General features: G+C 35.8%; 1 protein-coding gene across 3 annotated transcripts; it reads right to left on the bottom strand.

Moving 5' to 3' along the window:
* Positions 1-392: 392 nt before the first annotated feature.
* LOC308690951 (uncharacterized protein) lies at positions 393-10,378 on the bottom strand. Of its 3 annotated transcripts, none has more exons than XM_081365752.1 (8): positions 10,349-10,378; positions 8,394-8,506; positions 6,455-6,655; positions 6,139-6,332; positions 5,263-5,355; positions 5,070-5,118; positions 1,070-1,115; positions 393-982 (listed from the first exon to the last, which is right to left on the bottom strand). In XM_081365752.1, exons 2-6 carry the CDS (start codon positions 8,431-8,433, stop codon positions 5,071-5,073), a joined length of 576 nt encoding a protein of 191 aa, XP_081221878.1. In that variant the 5' UTR covers positions 8,434-8,506; positions 10,349-10,378; the 3' UTR covers positions 393-982; positions 1,070-1,115; position 5,070. The 3 variants fall into 3 exon arrangements, 2 of the variants coding, with proteins under 2 accessions (XP_081221878.1, XP_081221879.1); XM_081365753.1 differs by having other exon boundaries at positions 6,455-6,499; XR_014030217.1 differs by having other exon boundaries at positions 5,070-5,355.
* Between the last annotated feature and the right edge of the window lie 1,546 nt (positions 10,379-11,924).

Below are 11,924 nucleotides of genomic sequence, written 5' to 3'. Positions count from 1 at the left end.
TAGATATTTCAATCATGTGACGATGGCTAAGAGTCTGTTGAAGGGCATGTCCACTATATATAGCCATATTTTAATAAAATATATATACCCATTTGTACAAATATCAGCAAAGACAGTAGGCAAACAAAAAATAAGTGTTTATGTAGTGCAGAAATACATGGTTGTGTTTATATCAAGTTATAAGGCCTTTAGGTATTTATACAAAAATATGTCTTCTGATGTCAACGTGCATTCAAAATAAACAATCTGGATGATAGATTCATGCATAGCTCTGTGATGGACTGGCCGTCTGTCCATTGTGTTTCCCTGCCAGCCCTAAAGAGGCCTACACAAGCCTAACTCAATCCCTAATCATTTTTGAGACAAAAGCCAATAAATGAGACCAACACATTCACAATCAAGATTCACTTTATTGCATTATTTCCATATGTATGTCAATGAATGATAATACAATACACTAAGACATTAAGCCCCTAAAAACACTAATAGATATGTTGATGCCACTTAAAAGTAAAGTGGAAGTAAGTCAACTGTAATTTAATCATCCCACTGAACTTATAGGCCCGGTTTCACAGACAGGGCTTAAATTAAGTTTAAGTTTAGGCCTTAGTTCAGTTACAGAACATTTAAGTAGCTTTTATTAACATGACTTAGAAAAAAAAACATTACTGTGTACGTCTTAAGACAAAATAATGGAACTGACATATTTTTAGGATATGTGAGTGCAAGTACATTCAGTTACGGCAGCTCAACACATTTTAGTCGGGGACAAGGCTTAAGTCTTGTCTGTGAAACTGGGGGCTAAAGTCTCAGTATGCTATTAATCACAACAATTATGTATTTGCATGCATTAGAACTTAGCCAAACACATTTTAGAGCTTAATATAGTTTAATGTCAGTTGATAATTATTATCCAGTTACTAATTTATTTTATTGGATTATTCACTTAATATTTTCATGTTCCGTGTCATCTTCGCAACATCTGTGTGAAAAAATACAGAATTTGAATTCAGTTATTTGCTATGGAAAAGAGCACCAGCTTACCCAAATCATCTCATTTGATACTCACCAGCCCTCAGATTTTCATTTCATCAGGATCACTCAGTCTGTCTTTTCTGACAAAACAGTTTTAAAGAATGTAAACAATAATGTGAACACAACAAGTCTATAATGAAATGGTTCTATTGGGATAGTTAATCTCAAATGAAAATTCAATCATCATTTAATCATACCCATGCTGTGAAAGGAACTGGGGCTATCAAGATATAATATGAGCAAAAAATACAATAAGTAGTCCATATGGCTTTAATCTTCTAAAGTCAAGAGTAAGTAACCAAAACCCAATTTGACTACTTACTGTAGCTGCAATGGCCTTAGTCAAAGGACCAATATTGATAGGATTCACACTAACTCTACAATTCCTGGAAGACACCCTGTGTGTCCTTAAAGGGCCCCTATTATGGATTTTTGAAAATGACCTTTCATGTAGTGTGTAACATAATGCTAAGTGAATGAAAACATCCTGCAAAGTTTTAAATCTGAAAGTGCACCCAGTGGCGGATTTAGCAAATCGGGGGCCCAAGGCGAGGTAGAGCTATGGGCCCCCTCCCCATCCAATCTTTAAAAGAGAGCGAAAAAAATATGTATGGACTGAATGGTGGATAGGCAGGTAAAGCTAATCTACGGGGATGTAAAGGTTAGAGAGGAGAAAAAACATCCCCTTTAAACCCTGCATACACTTCTTTACTCCTAAACAGAAACATGTTACAATGTTTAGCCTACATGGTACAATTTCTGGTAAGCTATGTTTTTTTGTTTTTTGTTTTTTTTTTTGCTTGACAAATTTCACCATTTCGATTCAATTCTTGTGATTTGATTCAATATTGACTTATTTGGATAAATATTAGGTAACGTTTCACAAGATAGGCGTTACTTTTTCTCAAGAAAAAAAAGCCCTATCAGCTGGTATAATTTAAGGTTAAAATAAGTAATATAGTAGCCTACACATATTTAGCCAAATACTCTCTAATAGCTCTTATTTTTCTAGCCAATTAAATGGCTTTCCTGAGGTAAAGTTATGTGACGATTGTTCTCCAGGTTTTACAGCTTTCCACGGTTGAAAAACACTTATTGATCGATATTATGAAAGAGGATTATACATTTCGGTAAGTTATACTGTATCTTTCAACATTGTTAATTCGTGTTTATTTACTATTAGCTAGAGATGATCAGTTCACGTGCCGCTATAGGAATCTGTCACGTAACATTAAAACGGCAAAACGGTATTTATTGTTTGTATTTCGTTATAGAATTGACAGAATCTGAGAGCTGAGATTTTTTTAAATATCATGATTCATAAACTGCTCAGTTTTGTCTGTCGATCTCCGTGTCCTCTTTGCTTCACGATTTTTCTGTGCGTTGGACTTGGACGTTGTTGTTCCTGATCTGTATCCCCAACAGTAGCCGTAATAATACTTATCAGCGTCTTTTCACTTATTTCTTTTATTTGAGCCGCTTGGGTAACCTCGAAACTTTAAATTTTCGCGTTTAGACTCGTCTTGCTCTGTTTGTGTATTTCCCAGTCCTCCTGTTACTGCGTGTTGTTTATCTTTCGCGCCGCGCACCTTTACGGACTTTTTGCTTTCCTCCCGCTTCCTCCTTTTTTCAGCACCGCTTGGGTAGCTAGCTTCGCTTCATTTTTACTCTGTCTCTGTCACTCTGTACACTCTGTCTGTCAATCACTTCTTTTCTCCGTCAGTTTTTTGGCACAGCCTTGTCACTTTCGCAGATGCGCAGTAAGTGAGATAATGGAATAATCCAATGTAGTGAGGCGGGGGGGCCCCCTCCTGTCTGCGACACTAATGATTTGATGCCATTTTTCGCAAATGGAGTTTTAGAAATATATAATTAAAAAAAAAAACTTAGACATAAGTTAATAGGGCATTTTGGGGGCCCCTAGGTAGCTCGGGGCCCAAGGCAATTGCCGACCTTTGCCTAATGGTAAAGTCCGCCCCTGAGTGCACCGTATATAAAGTTATTGTCTTTCAAAAGTAAGAGTTGACTCTGAGTCAATTAAATGAATTGTTTTTCAAACGAGTCATAAGCCGTTTCGTTGTGGCGTCAAGAGGAAACATTAGCATATTGCCCGCCCACTTATTGCATGCAGACACCAGGGAAAACTTGAACCTCAAACCGGCAGCTGATTCCTGTGGATACTGGAGAGAATCATGTCGAGAAGACGCTGTGCTCTACAATGTGAAGGTAAAGCCAGTTTTTTTTTCACTGTCCAAGGACGAGCATGTGAAGAATCAGTGGTTAAAATTCATCTTACCAAAATACCACAGCAGTATAATCCAAACCTTTGCTGTGTTCCCTTTATTTTAAATACGACTGCTTCTCAAATCTCGGAGTTCAATGCAGGATTCGCAAACCGCTTGCTCTTGAAAGATAGTGTTCAAAATACTTAGTTTTGAGTTTTATATTGTGTAGGTCTCCTGCTAACTGGCTAACTCACGTTATCACTGTCTTACTGAAATACTTCTGCTGATCAGTTGTGGGCCACTATTACCTATAACTGTGTCTATTAATGCAGATTGTCTGTCGTTCTCACTACTTTGAGGAAAGATTAATCATGGAGCAAAATTTGTTTTACCAACGTTTATGTTACATCAGTCATTCACGCTATAGAGCTCAGCTAATGTATACAATGCATACATGCACTGTTATTAATACAGTTTCCACATGTTTACTGCAATATATTGAGTACAAGTAAAATAATCGGTTTGTTGATGGACATGCTCAGTCAAACTGAGTAGTGTATCACTGAAACGTCCTGCTCGTGTCGTCCTTGCGATGGAGGTTCAGGTTGAATAACTATTTCTTTCAGTGTTTCATCATCGGACTCGATATGGTAAAATCAACGTCATTGTTCGTTATTGTCTTTAGTTTACGGTGTAGGAAGCCTCAGGACAGCTGACGTTGTTATGGCAATGGGTGTTTTTGTTTTCGACCATAGACAGTATAAGAAGTGGACAGAGCCATCTCATTGGAACTCAATTGAGACAAGTGAAGCCCATTTTTTTAGCGATTTTTTAGCACTTCCATTCCTGACGCGCAGACTCAAACCGAATCAAACTAAGCTTGATGACGTGAGCAACCTGTCTGACATACAGTATGTAAATCTTCTAGTAGCTGTGCGTGCAAACTGCCAACGTTAATCTTGCAGAGATGGCGAGCTTGAGCAAAGAGTTCTTTGGCGTGAGTAAGCAGGAGTAAGTATTCTGATTAATTATTTTGTATAGTATTTATTTTAAAATGGAACGCCAGGGCTTCTCCCTTGACGTCCCCCCGATTGCCTGCAAGCTTCTCATGTCTGTACGGTAATTCCTCTACTGTGCGACAGAGAGTCGAGTGGTTATGACGCAATCGTTAGCCTATTTTTTACAAAAACTGCTTCTACAGGGCCATAATGTAACATAGAAGGTAATGGAGCCTTTTATACATTGTCGTGTTTCTTTAAAAATAAATAATGGACAAATGGAGTCTTTAAATGCCTCAGATGTAAAGTTATTCGCTGTCAAAGTGACACCAAAATGAATGGGAGTCAATGGGAATGCTAACGCAAGTGAAGTTCTGCTACAAGATGGCGGCACGCGGCCGGCTTCAACTTCCGGTCGATGGATTACCCGCCTGTTTTCGACACGCGCGGTACGCAGTAAACCAATCACAACAGACTAAGCTGTCTGGCCAATCAGAGCAGAGCTGCTAAAGGAGGGATTGATTCATTTGACGAGATGTTTGAGAATCATTGAAAAATGTGGTGATGTTCAAATGTATATCATGAGGAAATGAATCAGTTTTTTGACCTTTGATGCATGTAAACCTGTTGTATGAGACTCCAAAACAACATTAGGAAACTTTAAAATAGCATAATAGGGGCACTTTAATTTTAACTTTAAAGGCACTTCCTTTTTCCCCGAAATTTTTATTATTACAGTCCAGGAAGTTCTTAAAAGCACAACATTCATAGTGGAGAAATGTATATAGAGCATGCAGTGAATTGTACTTACTCTATCTCCACCTCTGAAAAAATGTACGTATGGCACCAACAACAACACTCTGTAACAAACAAATTCAGACTTATACTGCATGCTTATATGTATACTAGTTTCATTTTGAACAATAAGGATCAGTGAAATGTACATAATTTTATCAGTGATATTTGTTTCCAACAAATAGTATACTGTAATCAGAGTTTCTCACCTTCACATTGGCAAATATGTAATATAAACTCATCATTATATCGAAAATCTGTCGCAAAATTTGATACATTGGCAGAACTGCTTTTGATTGATCCTGAAGAGAAAACAGCACATATATTATTAGAGTAAAATATTTTGAGCTTTTAGAATTTACATGACATAAGACATAAAATAAAAATATTCTTCATAGCACAACATTGTCTAATTTTGACCGGTCCATATTTAACCCAAGGTGTCAAATAAATCTCTACAAACACAACATTTTTTAATTGTAAACATTAAAAGCACCATCACTTTAAATTTGGCATGCATGTATAATACCTGAGTGCTCTACCATGTAGAAATCTTTCAAAACAAACAAGCACATAAAACCTGATGTAATGCAGGATAAAACAATGTTTAAAAAAAACTTTGTCAGACTATACATTTTAAAGGTTGATTGAATTACCTATAACATAGAAAGAGTGGTGACTACAAAAAAAGTCGATAAAGTCAAGTTTTGTGCATGCTCAGTTTGTTTGATCATCAGTTCTGCAAAACCATTTGAATTTTCCTTTTGGTAAGGTTTCTTTGTTTAAATGTATTCAGCCAATGCAACTGCAAAGTAGTTTTTAAGTTTATTGAACTTCAGGGCAACAAAGTTGTGGAAACTTATTTTTAAGACTAGTCTTGACAATTCAGTATAATTTTAAATTGGTTTGCACAACTACAGCTACTGAAGTTATTTGCAGCTGTTATTATATTTAGAGGTAAAATAAGTGAAAGGACAAAAAAGCAGAAACAAGGGTAATGTGAATTCCTATGTGGGACTGTTGTGTACATATTTCTCTTAAATTATAAATCTTCACAAATATCTTAATGAACTTAATGATGATACCTGATGTTTGAAACATTGAACAATTTTGGTCAGTGACTCTTCATTCCTGTTGCATTTGAACAAACCCGAATCTTCAAAAAACAGACAGTCCACAGTGAGTGTATTCTTCCTGGTCACATATCTGCTGCTCTCTGGTATGATCTTCTCTGGGTCGAATGTGTGATGAAGCACTATGAAAATAGCTTGTTTGGAGGCTGTTTCAAAAAAGGCACAATAAGACGGTCAAAATGTGTGCATAGTATTTCTACTTTTCTACAATTTCTACAAGTATAAGTACTTATATAAGTATAAGACAGGTGCTTAATCTTAAAGTTACCTGAAAAATAATTAAGTTCATTCAATGCAGCATCAATGTCAGTTCCTGTCCGTGAAGAAATGGTGCAGAAAACCAGAATAACATGAGAGTCACCCACACGGCGCACCTCCTTCAGACCAGGTCTTTGTTGAAGAAGATAATCTAAAATATTCTTCTTTGAATTGTATGAATTGCCCATCTCAATTATGAAGTAGTTTTTTCCTTTAAGATGAAGAACAGATTTTGTTGGTTTCCACTCTAAGCAAAGAGTCTTTTTTGTTATTGTTTATAATACTAATTAGAAAGAATAGGGCCAGATTTACTAACAGCTTGCGCCAGCACAAACCCTATTTTGGAATTGTGCTCTCATGCAAATTTGCCTTGTTTTGTAAATCTGGCCCATAGAATCTTAAGATGTGACTTAAGCCGGATTCACACTGAATGATTTTGGCCATCTGAGACAAATGTTGAGAATCCTAAAAGATTCCTGTGATCCTAGGCCAAAATCTGAAGTCTTTGATTGCTAGCAAAGTCATTTAAGTCAGCAGCCATCTTTGAAACACCTCTCAGACAACTATGAAAGTGCAGCTCCCATCTCTTTGAATGGGGAAACGTGACGCGATGACTTTACCAATTGGCGATAGGCTCTTTTATTTAGAAGGTGTGATTTATTCCGCCATATTGTGCATTACACTTTCTCCCATTCATAGTAATTTGAGTGCACCATCTTTCTACATATAAAGTCTTTGTTGCTAGTTTTACATGTTTGCCAACAGATGATTAATGACTGTTGCGATCAAATTTTACCTCCTACGAATGTCTGTTAGAAGTTTTGAGACACAGTCCTGTAGTATGACTTCTACGACAACCATCAAATGAAATCTTTTTTTTTTTTTTCAAGACAAGCCATAATCAAAATTAACGCAATAGAGATTGTTTTTGTTTGCTAGCCGTAATTTCAATCCTGCATGTAATGCAGTTCACATTCACCGAACGAGTCACGGATGGATAATGTGAAACTCCAGACGAGTCTTCTTGCGTGTCCGTTTTTAACGCGTCTTGACTGGCGTACAGTCTGACATTAATGACATCTGAGATCCTACAGTGTGACATGGCTTACAGCGGGGATCATGTTCATACAGCCTGAAGCCACAGTCGTATTGGACTATTGTAAATCGTACAGTGTGCACCGGCTTTAGACCACCAACTACTTAAGTAATTCACAGTTTTTCTCAGTCGCTTTGGTACATTTCTCAGATTACAACTGATCACAACTCTAGTCACTTGTGCACATTATAAAAGCATTTTCTCATTCTTTTTGTACTGGTTCTCTGTTGAAAAGTCTTACCCACTAAAACATCAGCATTAGTCATAAAATGCAAAATGGTTGAATCAGTTATTTGGTCAAGCATATTTTCTATACATTTCTATTAGCAATTTTGTCAATGTGTCCTGAATATAGGCCTATTTTGATCTTAGGTGAAACTTGAACAAGGGAAATGTAGCTGATAAAACATTCCAAAATATTCTTTCTGAGATGCATTGCAAGGGATAATATCCATTGTGATGTGGAACAGAATCTGTGGCCCAACAGATCGGGACGAGAGGAGGTGTATCAAGACTGCACAGTCATTCCCCATATGGTGTTGCATGTAGTTCTGCCTGAGGGGCGTTTCCTGTTTATCTTTTTAATTTTATCCCCGTTATTTGTACTGTTCATGTGTTGTCATTTTCTTTTCTGTTCCGCAGTGACATTATACTGTAATTTGTTGACAGACCAACTATAAAAGAGTAAATGTGAATCCTGTCCAATCTCTTGCAATCAATAACCCAGATACAGATGTGTAACTTTGTACTGTTGAAATTGATATACGCCATACAGAAAAAGTGTAGCCTTTGTCACGATCTGATAAATGTACCAAAGCGACTGAGAAAATGTTTTAATAATCCAAAATCTTACCTTCAATGATTGCATCCTCCTGACAAACTACTTTGACCATTTTCTCTCTTCTCCTTCTTTGTCTTACACAATCAGTCTTTTGTACTTCTTATCTGAGTGTTGTTTAGTCTCACCTGAAACAAATTTAAGTTCACTTATGATTATCACCTGATTGTTTGATTTGACACTTTTCATAAGGTAATCTAAGCAATTACAATCAAAACAGATTTGGAAATGTTTGGTGATTAATTTTGCTAAACATGTACTGTGATCAAAATTAAATCAAAGCATTAAAATGTTTGGAATGTTGTTGGATGATAAAAAGACTATTAAAAGAAGTAAAAGAAAGATAAAAATATTTTTTTTTTATTAATGTAGTGTTGATTCTGGACAAATTTGTATGAAGACGAAACCTTATTTTTCTGTATTTCTGTACTTTTTTGTTACTATTTATTTATTTATTTAAACTGATATGTGCCTTGCTTAATACCTGTTTATTTGTATTTATGAATGCCATTATAAATGACAGCTTAATGCTAATTGTTTAAACAACCTCTTCTAAAATGTTTGTTTTATATATATAAATAGGAAATCTTAAATAAATGTCAGTATTACATCAAAAATGAATGGAAACAAGTCTTTTGGGTGGAATTACATAAGTACTTTGGGTGTCTTGTTCATATTTATTTTCATATAAGCAGAACATCATGGTCATTAGAAACACAGCACATGAGTGTGAATCAAATGATATCTGCTTTTGATCTTATAGATGTCTAGTCTACTATGAGAAGTGAGAACTGTCTGTCTTGCCCGCACTTATTTCACCACCTATACGTTCGTCTAAATTTCAGGCGAGGCGCATCTCAAATGAGCCTTTTGAGAGGCTGCTCACTGCAGTGCCAATGGGTGGAGCTTGAAGTCCAGCTCCCCCTAACTGGACATAATGGATGGATCTAGAAGGTCCAACCACACCCTAACTATAACCCTATCCTAAACATAACTAGGTCAAGGTTACTTGAAAGCAATTAAACATTAAAATGTCAGTGACATCGTTTTGTCTCAAGATGCACACCAGTAATGTTTTTTTTTTTTTTCTAAGGCACATTTTAAAAAGCTCATTTAACTCAGGCCAAATCCTGGCTTAATCTAAAATCTAGTGAAAACAGGCCTAAGGAGGATCTATCCTGTGTTAACCTGTACTGACTATAACACTGTCAGCCAACAAATTAGATACATCCCAGTTCCAAACATCAGACGCCACTCCTGCTCAGGAATCTGGTAGTTTCCTGTAGCTGCCTAAATCAAACATATAACAGTGTTTGGAGCTAATGGTCTTGCCTCTACTTCCCTCAAGACAAAAAAAAAAACATGTTGATTAATAATTACTATTAAGAAAAATTAAAATAAATAATACGCAAAGCGATATTTTAGCTCTTAACAAAATAGCCATGAATTAATGAACAGATTAGAAAAATCATTCTTAAATACAGTAAATCAGTGAGTCAGGCTGTTGTCTCGAGCTGCTCCTTGCTGCCCTCTTTTGTTAGCCTATATTAAAATTAAACAACCAGTTTTATCGTTTTCACTTTCATTCTCTTCAAAAATACAACCGAATAGGCTTGCAACACCTGTAACATGAAATCATATGTATTTTACAAAGAAATAACATTCTCAAAATATTGTAATAAGACACTTGTTAACCGTTTTCAAAGCTTTCAGCTCTCAGTAGTTTTAATATAGCCTAACGTCTGTTAACACGGTTTTCAATCATTAAACTATAGCACTGTTTATGCTTCTCGAAAACACTGATAAACACACTCTTACACACACACACACACATACACACACACACACACACACACACACACACACACACACACACACACACACACACACATATATATATAGCCATATAAAAGACAAGCAATGTTTGTCATATTTTTGTCTAGGTTGCAGACTGCATCGGGTCTACTTACTGTTCCTGCTGGCTGTGTCTCTGTCAGAGCAAAAGTCCTTTCACTTTCATTGTTGCTCTGTAATGGGTTATGATTGGATGACAGAAAAGAAAAGTCAAGATGGCTGCACGATATCTATTTTTGCATTGACTTCATCTAAGAATATGAATAAAATTAATTAATAAATATTTAAATACATATACAGTATATATATTTTTCGAAGCCTTTATTCATATTATTGTAAAGTTTTCCATCTGCATCTTTCCTGGGGAGAAGACATTTGAAAATGTAACATGACAGTTTATTAACATTTTGTTAATGTTTTATACAAATATAGTCTACTGTATTCTTATGCACTGAAAAAAGTGGTAAGCTTAGTTACATCTAAATTAACTGGCTTTATTCACATCAAAAATATTATGAACCAACCTATATTACATTACATTCATTTATACCAACAAAATTTGTTTTTATAGGTTAAATCAGGAAGAAATCCCTCTTTAAGGTAACAGTTGGTTACCACCCAGCCATAGCTTTCTATTACATGCACTATACCAGTGGTTCCCAAACTTTTAACAGGCATGTACCCCCTGAGACATTATAGATCTTCCGGAGTACCCCCAACCAATTGTTAACAACAAGTTTTATTATTATTATTATTATTATATTTATTTTTATCAATTTTGTCGAGAACAGTGAATAGAATCATAAACATATGATAAATCTCATCAAAAGTCAACATATGATATAGGGCTGTGACGGTGGCAGTTTTTTACCACCGCGGTAGTAATGGACCCAAATACCGGCGGTGTTGCGGTGGTCGGGGGACGTTGTTTAAAAAAAAAAAGAAAAGAAAAAGAAAAGAAAAGAAAAGAAAAGAAGAAAAGAAAAGAAACAACACACTAAAGCCTGCAAAGCATTGAAATAAATATCAGTAAATACTGGTAACTTACATAATATAATAAAGTTGAATCTATTTAAAAAAAATAATAAATAAATAAAAACTTTCGTTAAATTTTCCACACAAAGACGCGTTATACAACCTACCGCTCTGCTCTTTGAGAGGGATGTGGGACACGAGCAGGAAAGAGACCATCGATCTATTTTCTGATATCTTCAGTTTTCTACTTGTAAAAGGTATGAAGAGCGAATTCTATCTTCCACAGGGGCAAGGCATTTAGGCTATGTTTGCGCGCTGCCAGAGAAAGCCAAACTAAAATCACCCGCGCGTGTGAAACGCGCTTTACAAATGAACTTGACGCGCCTTACCAATTATCATATGTCTAATAACAAGAACAAACTGTGTTAAAAAGAATTTGACGTACAAGTAAAAATGTAGGCTATTTGTCCTACAGCGTTTTTCTAGGCTACTTTAACACAGTAAAGAATACGAAAATAATTGACCTAAAAGCGAACAAAGAAAGAAACTTTATGCCTAATCCCCTTTGGAAATGGGTGAGACGCGAGTGAAGATATGGGAAAAGAAACAAGAGATTCCATGCAGGGATGAGTCACGATTTTTGAATATTCGATTAGTTTATTTAATTATAGACTATCTAATGTTCTAATGTCTGTTGTGCGATCTTTCTCTAAAATT

The sequence above is a fragment of the Scardinius erythrophthalmus genome, assembly GCF_964197995.2.
Source record: "Scardinius erythrophthalmus genome assembly, chromosome: 5".
Taxonomy (NCBI): Eukaryota; Metazoa; Chordata; class Actinopteri; order Cypriniformes; family Leuciscidae; genus Scardinius; species Scardinius erythrophthalmus.
The sequence above is the reverse complement of the archived record's forward strand: the minus strand, read 5'-3'. Positions and strand labels throughout refer to the sequence as shown.

Coding starts and splice junctions, on each gene's coding strand:
- LOC308690951 (XM_081365752.1), bottom strand. CDS start 8,433: ATGGTCAAAGTAGTTTGTCAGGAGGATGCAATCATTGAAG. Junction 6,656..8,393: donor GGAGGATGCAATCATTGAAG/GTAAGATTTTGG, acceptor TTCATCTTAAAG/GAAAAAACTACTTCATAATT. Junction 5,119..5,262: donor ACATATTTGCCAATGTGAAG/GTGAGAAACTCT, acceptor TGTTTGTTACAG/AGTGTTGTTGTTGGTGCCAT.